The sequence below is a fragment of the Phyllostomus discolor genome, chromosome 1 (assembly GCF_004126475.2).
Source record: "Phyllostomus discolor isolate MPI-MPIP mPhyDis1 chromosome 1, mPhyDis1.pri.v3, whole genome shotgun sequence".
Classification (NCBI taxonomy): domain Eukaryota; kingdom Metazoa; phylum Chordata; class Mammalia; order Chiroptera; family Phyllostomidae; genus Phyllostomus; species Phyllostomus discolor.
The window spans coordinates 30411471-30426957 of NC_040903.2; the positions used below are offsets into that span (position 1 = coordinate 30411471).

The 15487-nt window shown below is 44.0% G+C and overlaps 1 protein-coding gene across 1 annotated transcript in view; it reads left to right on the forward strand.

The window, feature by feature from the left end:
* The first annotated feature begins 301 nt into the window (after positions 1-301).
* The window catches only part of CWH43 (cell wall biogenesis 43 C-terminal homolog), a 39868-nt gene continuing 24682 nt past the window's right edge, over positions 302-15487 (forward strand). Inside the window, exons 1-6 of the mRNA XM_036020379.1 lie at positions 302-507; positions 1971-2162; positions 6092-6212; positions 6578-6732; positions 9109-9310; positions 10635-10723. Coding sequence (XP_035876272.1) covers positions 465-507; positions 1971-2162; positions 6092-6212; positions 6578-6732; positions 9109-9310; positions 10635-10723 — 802 coding nt within the window. The 5' untranslated portion in view covers positions 302-464. The remainder of the gene's footprint in view (positions 508-1970; positions 2163-6091; positions 6213-6577; positions 6733-9108; positions 9311-10634; positions 10724-15487) is intronic.

Genomic DNA, 15487 nt, shown 5'->3' on the forward strand with positions numbered 1-15487 from the left:
GGTCTTAGCTGCACTCGCTCCGGGCCTCCTGTGCCCTGGCAGCGCTCCATCCCGGGGTGGCTCTGGGAGCCGTCCAGGCTACCTGGGTTTTGCCTGATGGCGGGGTTTCCTGGGTCTCCACACTTGGACGCACATCCTCTGCAGTGTGCAGTCGCTTTGGCAGTGAAGCCGCGCAGCGACAGCAGCGCAGGGACGCGAGGTGCCTGCGAGGGTGGCAGCGGAGCGTGCACCGGCGGGACAAGCCTGGAGGACTGGGCTGGGTGTGGCGGGGCGGAGGCTGCTGCCCCACCCAAGCCTGAGCTCGCCACCGCCACCGAGGATTGCGTTGGCGGACTCAGCAAGGGGACGTGGGGCGCAGACACAGGGCCCCGGAGGACGCGGCGGCAGTTAGGGGTGCACGGTGTGCGCTGCGGAACCGACCTGAGCTGCCACTTTCCTAGACCCCGCCGCTCAGCGCCGCGGCCATGCGCTCCCTGTGGAGAGAAATCCTCCTGGAGACCCTTTTGGGTAAGCTGAGGTCGCCCGCGCCGCAGGTACTCGCTCCCCACGGGCCTTGCCCTAAGTCGCACCTCTCGGCTGGCTTGGCTGAGCTCCTCCAGGAAGAAAAGTGTGCTCTGTGCCCAGAGGAGAGATGCTTATCGTCCCCTGGGAACTTCTGCTACCGTAGGGGGTGGGGATGGGGTGGGGGTTGAGGGGGAAGACCTAGATTGAGGTTCCAAAGCTGAGGCGCCTGCAGAACACAGTGCCTCCTGAGTTCCCACGCCAGCCTGGGATTGCTCCCAAGGCGCATTAATTCTCCACGCGCGTCAGCCTTGAAGTTGCAGGGCTGGTACCGCCCCCTAGCACCCCCACCCGTGATCGATCTTTATGTTTAACTTAATAAAATTCAGTACAGAACTTCAATTTTCAGAAGGAAAGGCGCACCCGTTTTCTCCCGCGGCTGTGGGGAGCGCACTGGGCGGTAGCTGCCGCCGGCCGAGGCTGCGCATTTGGGCATTTGGCAGGAGGCATCGAACTCGAGTCCCGTGTGCTCACTCAGCAGTTTTGCCAAAAATCCCAAATACCATTACTGGTGTGATTCTGTTGGATCTGTGTGATTAACATCAGAACTCCTAGGCGAACATTTGGGAGACGGCTAGAATCTCGCTGTTCATTAGGAAATGAGCATGCCTCTGGCGGGGAGGGGTGCCTTCCCGAGAATTTGCTTTGTGGGAGGGCCCATTTTTCTGGCTCAGTCTGTATCTCATGAGTAAGGCCATGCAAAGCGATTGGCTATTAGTACCTAGGGTGCTAGGTACTCCTTGTACTTGATCTCATTTAATCTGAACAACTCCAAGGTGGTTGAAAGTGCTGTTTTGCTGACTAAGTTGGCAGAGGTGAAGCCAGCTTCAGGTCTAGGTATCCCACCACCGCATCCCGTTTCCTGAGGGTCGGGTGTGAAATAGTCTACTCTCAAGAAAATGCTAACTAACCGACCTGCCTTTGACCTGCCCTGAGGGTAGTCTGGAGTGGGAGGAGCGAGGCCGCCCCTGGTTGCTCTGGTTAGTTTTCCTATTTCTCATTCTAGAAGCCAACTAAGGTAAGAAAACGTTATCCAGGTCTTGACAGGAGAGCAAATCCAACCCGAATGTTCCACATGAAGAGGCTGTACTAAAGGGATGACCCGTGGGGGTGTGGCCAAGGTTGGCGGAACCGAGGGAGGGCTGATGCCCCGGGGACTGTCTCGCAGCAGCAGGAGGGAGCAATTCCCAACCTGGCCTGCAGGGGAATTTTCTCACCGGAAGCCCCTTAAAGCCGCAGCGGTGACGGAGTGCAGCCGGCTGCAGCAGTCTGGGGGTGGGGGCGGGGGGCGGGGGGCGGGTGCAGCCTGGGGGTGGGGGCGGGGAGCGGGGACGGCTTACTGATTGAAACAGTGACTAGGTTACACTTTGCCTTTCTCTGAAAAATCTTAATTTTTTTTTTCTTTCTAGGGTATGTTTCTTGGTCTCTCTTGCATGGGCTGGCCCCAATGATTTATTACTTTCCTCTGCAAACACTGGAACTCACCGGGCTAGAAGGGTTTAGCATAGCGTTTCTTTCTCCGATATTCCTAACGAGCACTTCTGTCTGGAAGCTGGTTAAGAAGAAGTGGATGCTGACCCTGCTGCGGGTGATCACTGTTGGTAAGATTGAAAAGCATTTCTTTTGCTTAAAAATCAGGTGAACATATGTAGGCGCTTTTTTTTGAATTCTAAATGATTAAATAAGAAAAATAAAAGACTTCTCTCTCTTACTACTACCTTAGAAGAGTTTTAGTAAAAATGGAAGGATAGACCAAAAACAAATGTATTTTACATTTCTCACTTTTCCCTCAGACTGGAAAGGCCTAAAAAATCACAGAAATGAGGAGGGAAAAGAAACCTTGGTAATATGTCAACTTTTGAACATAGTGTATTCTTTTTTCCCAAATGTGACACATAACTCAGAAACCCTTAAGAACCATTCAGTGATGCTGCGTAGAAACACGAAAATCGTGCACAATGAAAGCCGTAGTAAGCGAAGTCCAGCGACAACCGGGGAAAAACGTGTGCAGCTCTTTCAGTCAAGGGCTGACTTCCTAGTATATGGGTTTTTCACAATTCAATTTAAAAAAAGGACCAACAATTCAGTAGAAAAGGGGGCAAAATAAACCGCCAGTTTACCGGAAAGGAAATATAATTGGTTCTTAAAAATATACTGAAATGTATAGAATACAAATTATACTCAGAGTATATTTATATGTAGCTTTACCTATGGGGTGGGCAAAGCAGAGTGTGACTATGCTGTATCGCAAGGAGGTGGGCAAAGCAGAGTGTGACTATGCTGTATCGCAAGGAGGGAAGATAGACACGCACCCACTGTCGGTGGGAATGTAATGTGGCAAACTTCCGAGGAGGGTAGTTTAGCAGCACTTACTGAAATTGCAAATGTGCACATACCCTTTCACCCAGCAATTCCACCTGTAGGAATATATCTTACAGTTATACCCACATAGGTGTAAAATGACAAAAATACAAGGCTATTTAACCACTGCAGCAATATTTTACTAGAAAGATTGGAAGTAACCTAAATGTCACCTATGTGGGATAATTAAGCAAATCCTGGTTATGAAACTTGGGCTATTACGGAATACTTGGCATCCATAAAGAAGAATAAGAACTATTACTTATGTAATGAAATGGAATATTCTTCAAAACGTAGTAAGTGAAAAAAGGGAGACACCGCAGAGTGTGCAGAATACTAACATTTGTGTAAAATAAGGTTAGATGAAAATATACTTAGTATATAATTGAACATGCATTAAATAGCTTTAAGACTAAAGCATCTGATAGCATTTTAGTTGCTTCCAGGGTGAAAAATAGGGTATACAGAGACAGGTATAAAAGGGAAACTTTGCACTATATACCTCTTATAGCTTCTGAACTTGAGACTGCTTTATTATAAAAAAAAAAGCAATTAAAAAAACTTTAAATATATCTTTACTAGCACTAAGAATTGAGCATATTGATATTAGTAAATATTAAGAGACCTTGGCAAAGTAGTGGTAGTAAAAATGTACGAAGGTGAGATCATGGAGAAAAGGTTAAAAAAACAACAACTCCCCCAGACTCCCGTCTGGTTGATGTGTGGCTGGCTGCAGACCCTGGATGTCTTGCCCTGTGCTAGAACACAGGTGACTTCTCTGAGTGGGTTTTCCCAGTGGCATTTGTTTACGAGCCATGCCGTGTGTTTCTTCTGTCTGGAAACGGTCAGTTGACTTACTTCAGAAACACTGACAAGAATCACTAGGAAATTTCTTCCTGTTTTTTTTGTGTGTCCATCCCTGAAGAAGGCAGAACGCAGTTAATACAGTGAATTCTAGGGCTACCCACCAAGGTTTAGGATTCTGGTTTTTAAAAAGCTTGGGATCAGAAAGAACACTGGTAAAGACCACTGAAAAATGTATCCAAATACAAAGTTATTTAATCATGTCAGATGACCGTGAAATTTTATGTCCCAGAAATAATAGAAATGAAGCCGTCTATTCTAAACTGAATATGTACTAACTGAGTTCAACTGCCACTGGCTTACAGTGTCCTTCTGTGGATTATTATGGCCTGCGTGTTGCCAGTTTTATTTCACCTTTCCCCCCATACTTAAATTTCCTGTACAATTTTCAAAAAATTAATATATTTTAAAAATCCTTACTTTTCAGTTACAGTTGGCATTCAATATGATATTAGTTTCAGGTGTACAGCATAGGGCGAGATATTTATGTAGTTTACAGAGTGGTTTGCCCATAAGTCTCGCACCCACCTGACATAATGTGTAGTTATTACAGTATTAATGACTGCATTCCTTAAGCTGGGCAAGTTCACTTTCTCATCACACTCCTTGGTTGGCTTTTATGGGGATGGTCTCATCACTGGCACCTTTTTGTTGCCTTTGCTCAATGCTGTCTTATCTACAATGCCACCATCTGAGCAGTTACTAGGACAGTTTTTTGTTTTTTTTTTAAGATTTTATTTATTTATTGGGAGGGAAGGAGGGGGGAGAGAGAGAGAGAGAGCAAGAGAGAGAGAGAGAGAGAGAGAGAGAGAGAGAGAGAGAGAGAGATATCAATGTGCGGTTGCTGGGGGTTATGGCCTGCAACCCAGGAATGTACCCTAGCTGGAAATCGAACCTGGGACACTTTGGTTCCCAGCCCACACTCAATCCACTGAGCTATGCCAGCCAGGGCTCAGGACAGTTTTTTTTATTATTTAAGTTCAGCTCTGGCCCAGGAACTTCTGGTGGCTATAAGAGATGTGATATTAAATAATTGGCGGGTGGGGTGATATTTGGGATGCTTTCTATTGTTCCCCTTTCACCTCCTTCCTCCATAAAACTCATCACCTTGGGTAGAGGTAGAATTATATTTGAGGAGATTTATTAGTGACTCAGTAGTGGGGGCAAAGAGGCCAATTTCTGCCAGATACTTTTCCAGGTGATCCTTGAGCTTTGCGGATGCTAAACTGAAGTTGAAGTAAGCCATGATTAGTCTTAAAACTCCCTTAGGATGCTTCTTAAGGAAATAAAACTACTTCAGTGAAGAGTCCTAAGGTGTCCTTTCACAATTACAGAGAAGAGCTGAGCGTTATGTGCTTTCTTACCTCTGGCATCTCAGACATTTAAGGTTAATTACTGTGAAGTTAACTGTTAAACCTGTTCATATTTCTATTGATTTAGTTTATTTTTTACCTTAAAGATTGTGACCATCTAGAATGGCTATAATGAAAAAGACAATAATAAGTGTTGTCAAGGATGTGAAGAAGTTGGAACATTCACACATTGCTGGTGGGAATGTAAAATGGTGCTGTTGCTTTGGAAAACAGTTTGGCAGTTCATAAAAATGTTGTAATATGACCTGTCAACTCCATTCCTTGGTATATAAGCAAGCAAAATGAAAACATATGTTCACATAAGACCTTGCACACAAATGTCCAGAGCAGCATTACTCAATAGTAGCTAAAAAGTGGAAACAACCCAAATGCCCACCGCCTGATAAATGGATAAACAAAATGCAGTGTATCCATGCAATGAAATATTATTCAGCCATAAAAAGTAATGAAATACCAAGACAAGCTACAACATGTATGAACCTTGAAAACATTATGCTAAGTGAAAGAAGCCAGTGACAGAAGGCTACATATATGATTCATTTATATGAAATTTTACAAATAGAAAAATCTCATACAGACAGGAAGTAGACGAGTGAGTGCTACGGGGTGGGGAGGAAGAAAAAGGAGTGAGTAATAACAGACATGGGTTTCTTCTTGGGGTGATGAGAATATTCTGGAATTAGGGGTAATAGTAGCACAACTTTGTGAATGCATTAAAAACCATGAAGTTGTACACATTGACATGGTAAATTTTATGGCAAGAATGATATCTTCATAAGATTTTAAAAACTTTATATACACACGCACTTAGATATTAACTCCATCTTCTGGAGTCCAAAAATGATATCAGACACAGTAGTTAGGCAATGCAGAAGACTGAGTACCAACGCATGGTTGCCAGAGACACTTAGTTCTCCTTACTTTGTCCCTAGGCAGCATAGCCTCCTTCCAGGCTCCAAATGCCAAACTTCGGTTGGTGGTCCTTGCGCTTGGTGTGTCTTCTTCGCTGATAGTACAAGCTGTGACGTGGTGGACAGGAAGTGGTTTGCAAAGGTATGTTCGTATCCTATGCCCCTGCGGATAGATAAGTGTAGTGATCAATTACCAAAGGGAAAGCTGGGACCAAGAGTCCCAGGTTATAGTATTTACCTTCCACCTGGCCTTGAAGAAGTCTCCTTTTTTCCCCTTTGCACAAAATCCAGACATAAATACCTGCCTCAGTCTTAATGTTTTGAGAATGAAGGCATTTTGACAAGTTGCCTAGATAATGGGCTAGATAAAGGCTACATCATGTATATTGCTGCAAATTACCAGCCAGACTATTCCATATACTCATGCTTTAAAACTAGAAAATTAATGATGGATATAGTTCATTGAAACCACATAACAAGTTGTTATAAATACTTTTGCACTTCCAGGTACCTCAGAATCTGGGGATTCATTTCAGGACAGATTCTTCTCGTTGTTCTCCGCATATGCTACACTTCACTAAACCCAATCTGGAGTTATCAGCTGTCCAACAGAGTGATACTGACGTTAAGTACCATAGCCACACTTGATCGCATTTCCACAGGTAAGTAAGTGCGTGCCCAATTGATTTCGGGATTTTTCTCTCTTGCATCATTTACATTTCTGATCGGAATGTAATATATCTTGGGAAGATAAAAATAGTCTTTCTGCACTATTTCTCTATTTTGACTTTTCCTCCCTCTGAAGTACTCACAGGTGCAGTCAGTAGACTGTTATCTGAGTAGAAGGCACCTTGCCCTTGCTCACACAGGGGGTGGAAAGAGAAAGCTGTCTCTGGCTTGAATCACTGTGGAGAGGCAGGTTAGACGAAGCCCTGTGCTTCCAGCAGGATTTCAGCCTCTCTCTTTCTCCTCTTCTCCCTGGACAGAGCTTTCTGGGATGGGATCCTTCCTCCTTCTTCCTCTGACCCCAGTGTACCTCTCGCATAATGGAAAGAGGCTTTGCTTGGGGTGATGGGCGCACGATGCTGTGTGCAGCTGATGTTTTATTGAGTTGTACACCTGAAGCCTGTATGGTTTTGTGAGCCAATGTCACCCCACTACATTGATTTAAAAGAAAGCAGAAGTTATTTGTGAGCTAGGGCTGTGGGAACTATCTGGGCTTTTTATTTCCAGGAGTCAGGAGAGGCTTAAACTCTAAATCTGAAACTTGAATTGAAAGGAAAATCTTGTTCATTCACGCCACCATTCATATCACCTGTTTCTCTCTGGAACTGACTTTCTCCAAGATAGACTTATATCCATCTTGGATGTTGGCTACTTATGCTAACTTGACACCCTTCTGAAAAGAAAGGAAGAGTGTTACTAGATTCTAATTAATTTGCTCCTGGCTTTTTGTGTAACTCTCAATGAGTCACTGTTCTTTTGTAAATACAGGAGAAACCTCACAGACTCCTGGAAGTTTAGAGGATTCTGGCTCACCATGAACAAAGTGCTCATGTAGTCTCCCTCTGGCCTCAATTTTGGCATGAGTTGGGGTGAGTGAGAACAGAAAAACATCATACGAGCAAACTGATAAGTGAGCTTAATATGAGTTTGAAAATTTAGAACTTGGTTTAGTGCCCTAATATATGTTTTATATTTTATAAAACACTAATATCTGAACGTGGAAACTCAGGTAGCAAGTTTCACAGGTACAGCCCGATAAAAATCTGAACTTCAGGGTGTCTTTTACATTTCCTGACTTGTGTTTTCTTCTTTCTCGCCTCTGTTTTAAATTGATGTGACCCAATTTTTGGTCCCTTCCTGCTTTTCCCCTGTGCCCATATTTATATAACTCTGCAGTCCTCACCAGCTTCTCAGCGTAGCTGATCATACCAGGCACTTTTTGTAGTTTTATTGAGTATTTGCTGGGTCCTGGGGGAAGGCTCACACACTGTAATACACAGCGTGTTACTCAGCACATTCAGCTTAGGTGTTCGTCTTCTCCAAAGACTGTCTGCTGAGCCTCCAGGCCTCCACCTACCCTCTGTCTTCACCACCCTCTCCTTCATCTCCATAGCTCTCCATAGCTCCCTGCTCCTCCTTCCGCTGGCGCCTTTGTTGGCAGAATGGCTTTCTTCTTGTGCAATCGGACTGCCAGCCCCCAGGGAGTCCTTCCATCCTGCAAAGAGCTTCACACTGTCATAAAGCATCTGACCAACAAGCTCTCTGCTCCTACAAAGAAATTCTGCCAGCATTTCCTCCACTGGTTACATTTTTGTGCAGTAAGTCACTTATGCAATGAGGTGAGGCCTCTTGGTTAAACAGTCCCAGAAGTATCGTCTAGTTAAGCATGTAGGCACTGGAGCCGGATCGCCGAAGTTCTGATCCCAGCCTCTCTTTCCTTGGACAAGTCACTTGTTGTCTCTTTAGGTTTTAGTTTTCTAGTCTGTAAAATAAGATGAGTAATAGAGCCAATTTTACAATGTTGTTGTGAAGATTAAATAAGCTCAAAAAAGGGCTCGGAACAGGACTTAGCCTACAGTTACTGCTCAGTCAATGCACTGTCATGACTCTGGGTGCCCAGGGGCGCAGACAGCAGCCCTGTTCTTTTGAGGCGAAGCAGCCTGGTGCACTGGGAACATTCCACTCATTTGCGCCCTGAACTGCATTGGTTCCCTGAACACACCGTTCACTTTTCCTACCTCTATTTTTGCTCCTACTGTCCAGTTCATGCGAAGCAAATAACTTGCGTCATTTTCATGTGTCAAATTCCAAGATGTTTTGTTCTCCTTAACCCATTCCTGATCCAGCCTACCAAGAATGATCTCTCCCACCGACTAGCTTTCCACAGATTCCGCTTTGTATGGTAGTTGCATGTCTCATCCCGCCTCTAAAGTTAGCTCCTTGAAGCCGGATGTTGCTTCTTACCACTGAATGTCTGTTAAATGGAGAGGGTATGCTTCTGTGTAACTGACCTTTTCCCTTTTTTACCCCAGATGGTGACTGCAGTAAGCCTGAGGGGAGGAAGAGCAGCCAGACAGCCAAGGGGGTGGCCTGCAGGTCTCACTGGCTGTTGGCCGGGGCTGCCTTTGGCAGCCTTATGTTCCTCACCCACTGGATTTTCGGAGAAGTCTCTCTCGTTTCCAGATGGGCAGTGAGTGGGCATCCTCAGCCAGGGCCAGATCCCAACCCATTTGGGTGAGTTTGGGTGTGGACATCAGCTGTTACGGTTGAAGAAACAAATTCCTTCTTGGTGGCACAGCTAGACCTGTGACGGCCAGATATTGCCTAGACTACTTTCTTTAGGTATCAGAAATGTGGCATGAGCTCACTGTGTACTTTGGAGATGGGGGAGCCAGAAGGGCCTTTGTCCCAGTGGTGCAGGGGCACTGAGGGAGGACTGAGGACTGGGCACAGCTAAGTAATGGGCTCTGGGTGCTCCCACATGGGCATCCTGAGACTCTGAGGTATCCCCACATAGAAGACCATTCTCAGTGCCAGGGAAGGCATGGCACTGCCTGGCCACTTTCTCCAGACCCCAACCCCCCACCTTATTCCACTTATGGGAATTTGGTAGGTCAAAACTGGAGTGCCCTTGTGAGAGACTGGGTTGGCAGCCTGGGTGTAGATCTTTATTCTCTGCAAGGGACGGAAGCTCTGCAAGCCCTCTGCATCCTCGGGTGCTTTGAGACCTGCTCAAGCAGTCAAGGAGTTAGCAGTCGTGAGTTTAAGCACTGGTCCATGTGCTTGGTCCTCATGAACCCTTGCTCTGCTTTTCCTGATACCTTTTTTTCTCCAGTGGTAAAGTCCAACCCTTCTTCACGTTAAAGGATTGGAGGGACCTTTAAAACATTTGCCTCAGACACCTGCTTTCTCTTACAGTGCTGAAATTCCCGCATTTGGATACATGTCACTGCCTGCTGAACCTTGCCCCAGCAAACATCTGTGCCTATCCCAAGGTGTCTCAGGCTCAGCATGTCCGCACCCAGATTCAGCAGCTCCTAGTCCCCAAACATGTTCTTCCCCCTCCATGCCTTGTTCACTCAGCCAAGTCATCCTAGAACTCTGAGTCTTCCTCGTTGGCTGCATCTAACTGGGCATTAAGTCCAGTCGATTCCGCTGCTTCTCTGAAAGAATCTATCCCTTCCTCCCTGTCTTCAGCCTTGTCTACCAGAGCGGAGTCCTCCTCATCTTTCACCCAGTCTTCTAATGGTCTCTCTTCAGCATGGGGTTCTCTACACTGCCCGGAGAGGTCTCTTTAAAATGCACATCGGACTCCATCACTTTCTTGCTTAAGACCTGTCAGGGTTTTTTTCCCCTCCCATACCAAGTCACATGTGACAGTGTTCTGTGTGCGAATAGAATGTTAGTTCCCATGGGCTCTCAACATCTCATTGGCTGTTTTGCACTCATGTTATCTCTTGGGTATATCTAGAGGTAGGAGATATTTTTCTGTTTTATATATGGGACAATGACCTATGAACAATGTCAGAAGTCTTATGGCATGTTCTTTTTTTGACAGAGGTGCAGTTCTGCTGGGTTTGGTGAGCGGATTGACACTTTCGACTTGTTCGTGGTTCCCGGGTACCAGTTTCATCTGGTGGGTTACAGGTATGTGGAGTTTACCTGCAGGTGTGCCAGCCGTTCAGCTTGGTTGTCCGATTTATTGTATGTGCAGGCATGTGCACCTAGACTGGAAGTAGATGACCAAAACAGCAAACGTGTGCTGTTGCCAAGCGGGCTATTACGTAGAACCAGCTGCAGCCCCTATGACCCAGATGTCACCATGATTGCCAGAGACAGTTGGCTCCAGATTTCACTTCCTCCTATTTTATTTCCCCTCTCCTCCTGTGGCTGTCTAAGCCTGACCTGACCATGCTGACGTATCTCCCTCGTCTCCCAAATGACTCATCGGAGATGGGTGTCAGGTGCCTCCAGATTTACCGAAGGCCTGAGGAGACGGAGGGTCGCACGTTGCCCTGCGGCCAGACCTCCACTGCTCTCTGAGATTGCTTGCTAACCTGGTCTGCAGGAATGCCCTCCTTTGGGACTCTGTAATGAAGCTCAATTTCCCTATCTGTTTTACATGCAACAGTTTAGTTCCTCACCCTTCTCTCCAGCTTTAGGGCCCCTGTTGGCTTATTCAAAGACTTGGACCATCTTCTCCCTCTAGAGTCTCAGAATACTGATGAAGCTATGATACTTCAGGAGCATTCTATTTATCTTCCTGTGGCTGAATTAGCTACTCTTCTCCCTTCCCTTAAAAAACAGCAGACATGGTTAGAGTCAGTTTTAGTGTTAAATAAAACAATTCTCCGCTCTGTGGCAGGGCCAACGGTATGTTTGATTTCTGTGAAATGTCTTTTTACATGTTATGTAAGCAGGTGAATCTGAGTGTTGCACTAGATGCTGTGTGGATATGGGAAAATATGTGTATCGGTAATAGATGTGGGTAGAATAACATGAGAAGTAAATGTCTGCACACCCGAAATGCCATCACCCTTGCGTGGAGACATTCATGTAATCCACATGGGTTGCTCAGTTAATGATGGCCAGGTCCTCCTCCTCCTGGAGTGGTGAGAGCAAATAGTGGTCGCATCGAGCTGTTTTCACTCGCTTGTGTATTTTCTGGTAGGCATTCCCTGTGGGGTCTGAGGAAGTTTGTATGAATATTGGAGTAACCTTTCTTCTCATCAGAGAGATGCCTCATGAGATTCTTCAGGAAAAGGACCAGAGAGCTTTGCTAACGCTGAGTTTGCAAATGCACGTATATAGCTTCTTTTTTTTTTAATGATAATTGAAATTTTTGAAAAGATTTTATTTTTTTATTTTTAGAGAGGGAAGGGAGGGAGAAAGAGAGAGGGAGAGAAACATCAATGTGCGGTTGCTGGGGGCCGTGGTCTGCAACCCAGGCACGTGCCCTGACTGGGAATCGAACCTGCGATGCTTTGGTTCGAAGCCTGCACTCAATCCACTGAGCTACGCTAGCGAGGGCCGTATTTAGCTTCTTAATCTGCATGCAAAAGAGAAAAGGAACATGGAATACAATTGAAAGTTTATAAGCATTTATATCATGCTTTTGTTCATGGAACAGAAGCAAAATGCTTATGGGGCAGGTAATTAGCAGCTTCATTTTAAACATGGGAGAAATGAGGTCCACAAACATACCAACTGTTAACAGAAAAGCCGTGACTTCCAGTGTTATTACGCTTACACTTACTTTCCCAGATAAGCAAGGTCTTACCCATGAGAGTGAAATCCAATTTAGTGTTGTGGTCTCTCTGGAGTGTTAAATGGTAGTTTAAAAGACTCTTGGGGCAAACAGATTCAAGGCTTCTAATAGGCTGTTTGCTGTAGATAGGAGAGCAGGGCCATAATTCAGGAGCTTCATCTCCCTCTTGGATCACCTACTTACCCAAAATAAGCTGGACTTCACACTTAATTATCTAGAGATGGGGCCCACTTTTCACTGATTCATCCCTGAAAATCACATTAAAAAGCAGCCTGTAGGAAAGTAAATTATATTTTTTCATTGTACAGTTAAAGTCAGAAATTCCAATTGAATTTCAGCATGAAATTAATTATGGCACTGACCAGTACGATTTCATAAATGCAAAGAGCTTGAAATCTTGATGGCTATTAAATTGGTAAACTCAAAATTCTATTTAAAAAAGTGTACTAAATGCATTCATAGGATGCCAGTGTATTATACAATGTGCCTATAATTTATTGTATGAAAAATCTGATCTTCTGAAAATAAACATGTTAGGCATTATAAATATTATTGGAATGTTCAATTACCATTAATTCTGTTTGATGTCTTAGGTGTTGTAAAGATTTGGAGGAAATTACTCAGGAGACTCAGTTTCAAACAAAAAACAGTTACAGTGTACAATTAAGTGAGAAAGGTGAAGTGACTAAGCGTGTGTGTCATGTGCCACCACTGGCACATGGTAGAAAAGGAGGAGTGTGCACACATGTGCATTTCTTTTTATGTGTAGTGTCTCTGGAAGGATGCGGAGGAAGCTAGCATCAGTTGTCTTCACTGAGGGGAACCAGTGGGTGATGATGATCAGAAGGAGTCTTTTGTACTCTTGAATTTTGGGTTTTTGAATAGATAGCCTTTTAGAAAAATACACCTTTTGTGGACTTAAAAATATAGCCTATGCAAAAAAATAGAAAGTAAATAAAAAATAAAGGTGCCCTGGCTGGCGTAGCTCAGTGGATTGAGCACGGGCTGGGAACCAAAGCATCACAGGTTCAATTCCCAGTCAGAGCACATGCCTGGGTTGCAGGCCACGGCCCCCAGCAACCGCACATTGATGTTTCTCTCTCTCTCTCTTTCTCCCTCCCTTCCCTCTCTAAAAATAAATAAATAAAATCTTTTTAAAAAAATTTAGAGTTCCTAAAAAAAAAATAAAGGCAATAACAGTCAAGGGAAATTTGAAGGGGTGTTTTCTTTCCTTCCAGATAGTTCTCTGCAGTAAGACAGAAGAAACAAAGCCATTCTGATATCTTTAGATTAGAATATCAAATCAGGACTCATTCTTTGAAAAGTTAATCATTGTAAGCTAATAAACCGAAAAAAATTAATCTCACTAATAAGTATTGGGTTGGCCAAAAAGTTCATTTTTTTCCCTGTAAGATGGTTCTGATAGCTCCAGTTGTCTTTAACTTCATCTGAACTGTTAGATTGAATTGTGAAAGCTGTCACATCAGCATGCATTAAAAAAAACTTCATCCAAATCGATGAATTTTTGTGTAGCCATTTTAATATTGAATATGAAGAAAATATGCAACATTTCCAGCATATTATGCTTTATTATTTCCAGAAAGGTAAAAATGCAACTGAAATGCAAAAAAGATTTGTGCAGTGTGCAGAGAAGGTGCTATGACTGATTGAATGTGTCAAAAGTGGTTTGCAAAGTTTTGTGCTGGAGATTTCTCACTGGATGAGGCTCCATGGTCAGGTAGACCAGTTGAAGTTGATAGAGATCAAATTTAGACACTAATTGAGAACAAAGTTATAACATGTGGGAGATAGGCAACATACTCAAAATATCCAAATCAATAAAGTTATTGGTAAAAATGAAAAATGTGTCTTTCATTTTACAGAAAAAACTAGATGAACTTTTGGGCCAACCCGATACATGTCATTTAAAATGTTATACTATTCTCATCATTAATTTGGCAAAGATTTTTAGAAAAAATAATTTTCACTGGGCTCCAGAGGTGAGACTTCGGTGAGGTGCCTGGAGGAAAAGAACTGGTACAACCTTTCGGGAGAGCAGGTGCCACGGATCGTCACTCTTTAAGACCCTTCTACCTCTTGACACAGTCATTATCCTTCTAAGAATCCATTTAAAGGAGACGATCAGAGCTGCAGTAAGAGATTAATTAACAAAGAAAAATGTTCCTCACGGTGTCAGAAGCTTCATACATGGCCAATGATAAGAAAATGGATGCTTATGTTGTAGTGTATTGATCCAGTGGAATAGTATATACACATAAAATGTTTTAGGCAAAAATTAATAACATGAGAAAGTGTTCTTGATATAATGTCACATAAGAAGCAGAACATGATCCTTAATATATGGTATGATTTTATTTACCTAAAAAATACTCCCGTATAGACATAGAAAAAGATGAGGAGAAATAACATTGGAGTATCGACCTTGGTTATCTTAGTCTTAGGCAGTTGTTAATTGATTCCTTACAGTTCTATATATTTTTAAAATGTCTGCAATGATGAGGCATTACATTTGTTTTATTTCAAAATGAAAAAAAATTTTCTGTTGTGAAAATAACCATTGCTGAATGTAAGTGTTGCATGGTCTCACTGTGGAGTTAAAGTATGTGAGTTGGAGAAGGCCCTCGAACCTGGCTCTCATGCTTATCTGACTGATGGTCTTTTGAAGTGGGGGGAGTAGAGAGTCACTTGGCATTGTCCTGTGATGGTGCAGGCAGAACCTACTGATGGAGGTGAGCCGTGGGGCACGAAGAAGCTGGCTGCAGCCACTTCCTGTCCCCTTGCTGGCTTTTCTGGAGTTCCTGCCTGGAGCCGTGAGGAGTCTGCTGCAGACACCCTTGAAGGGTGGGTCATGATGATCCAATGCCGATTGAAATGTCTAGCAAATGGCATATTCTATGGAAAAGTATTATATCGATGGCTCCAAACTGGGGTGCTGTTAAGACCCTGAGATGCCTTCGCAAAGCTGATTTCACAGGAAGTAGGAGAATTGTTATATTTCCTCAGGATTGGCTCAACAAGTTAGCCAACATTTGCGAAGTGCCTGCTGCGGGCCAGGCAGATTGCACAGCTCCTACCCCTACGGGGCTGCTGAATAAGGGGTGAGCTGCCTGTGGACTCACTAA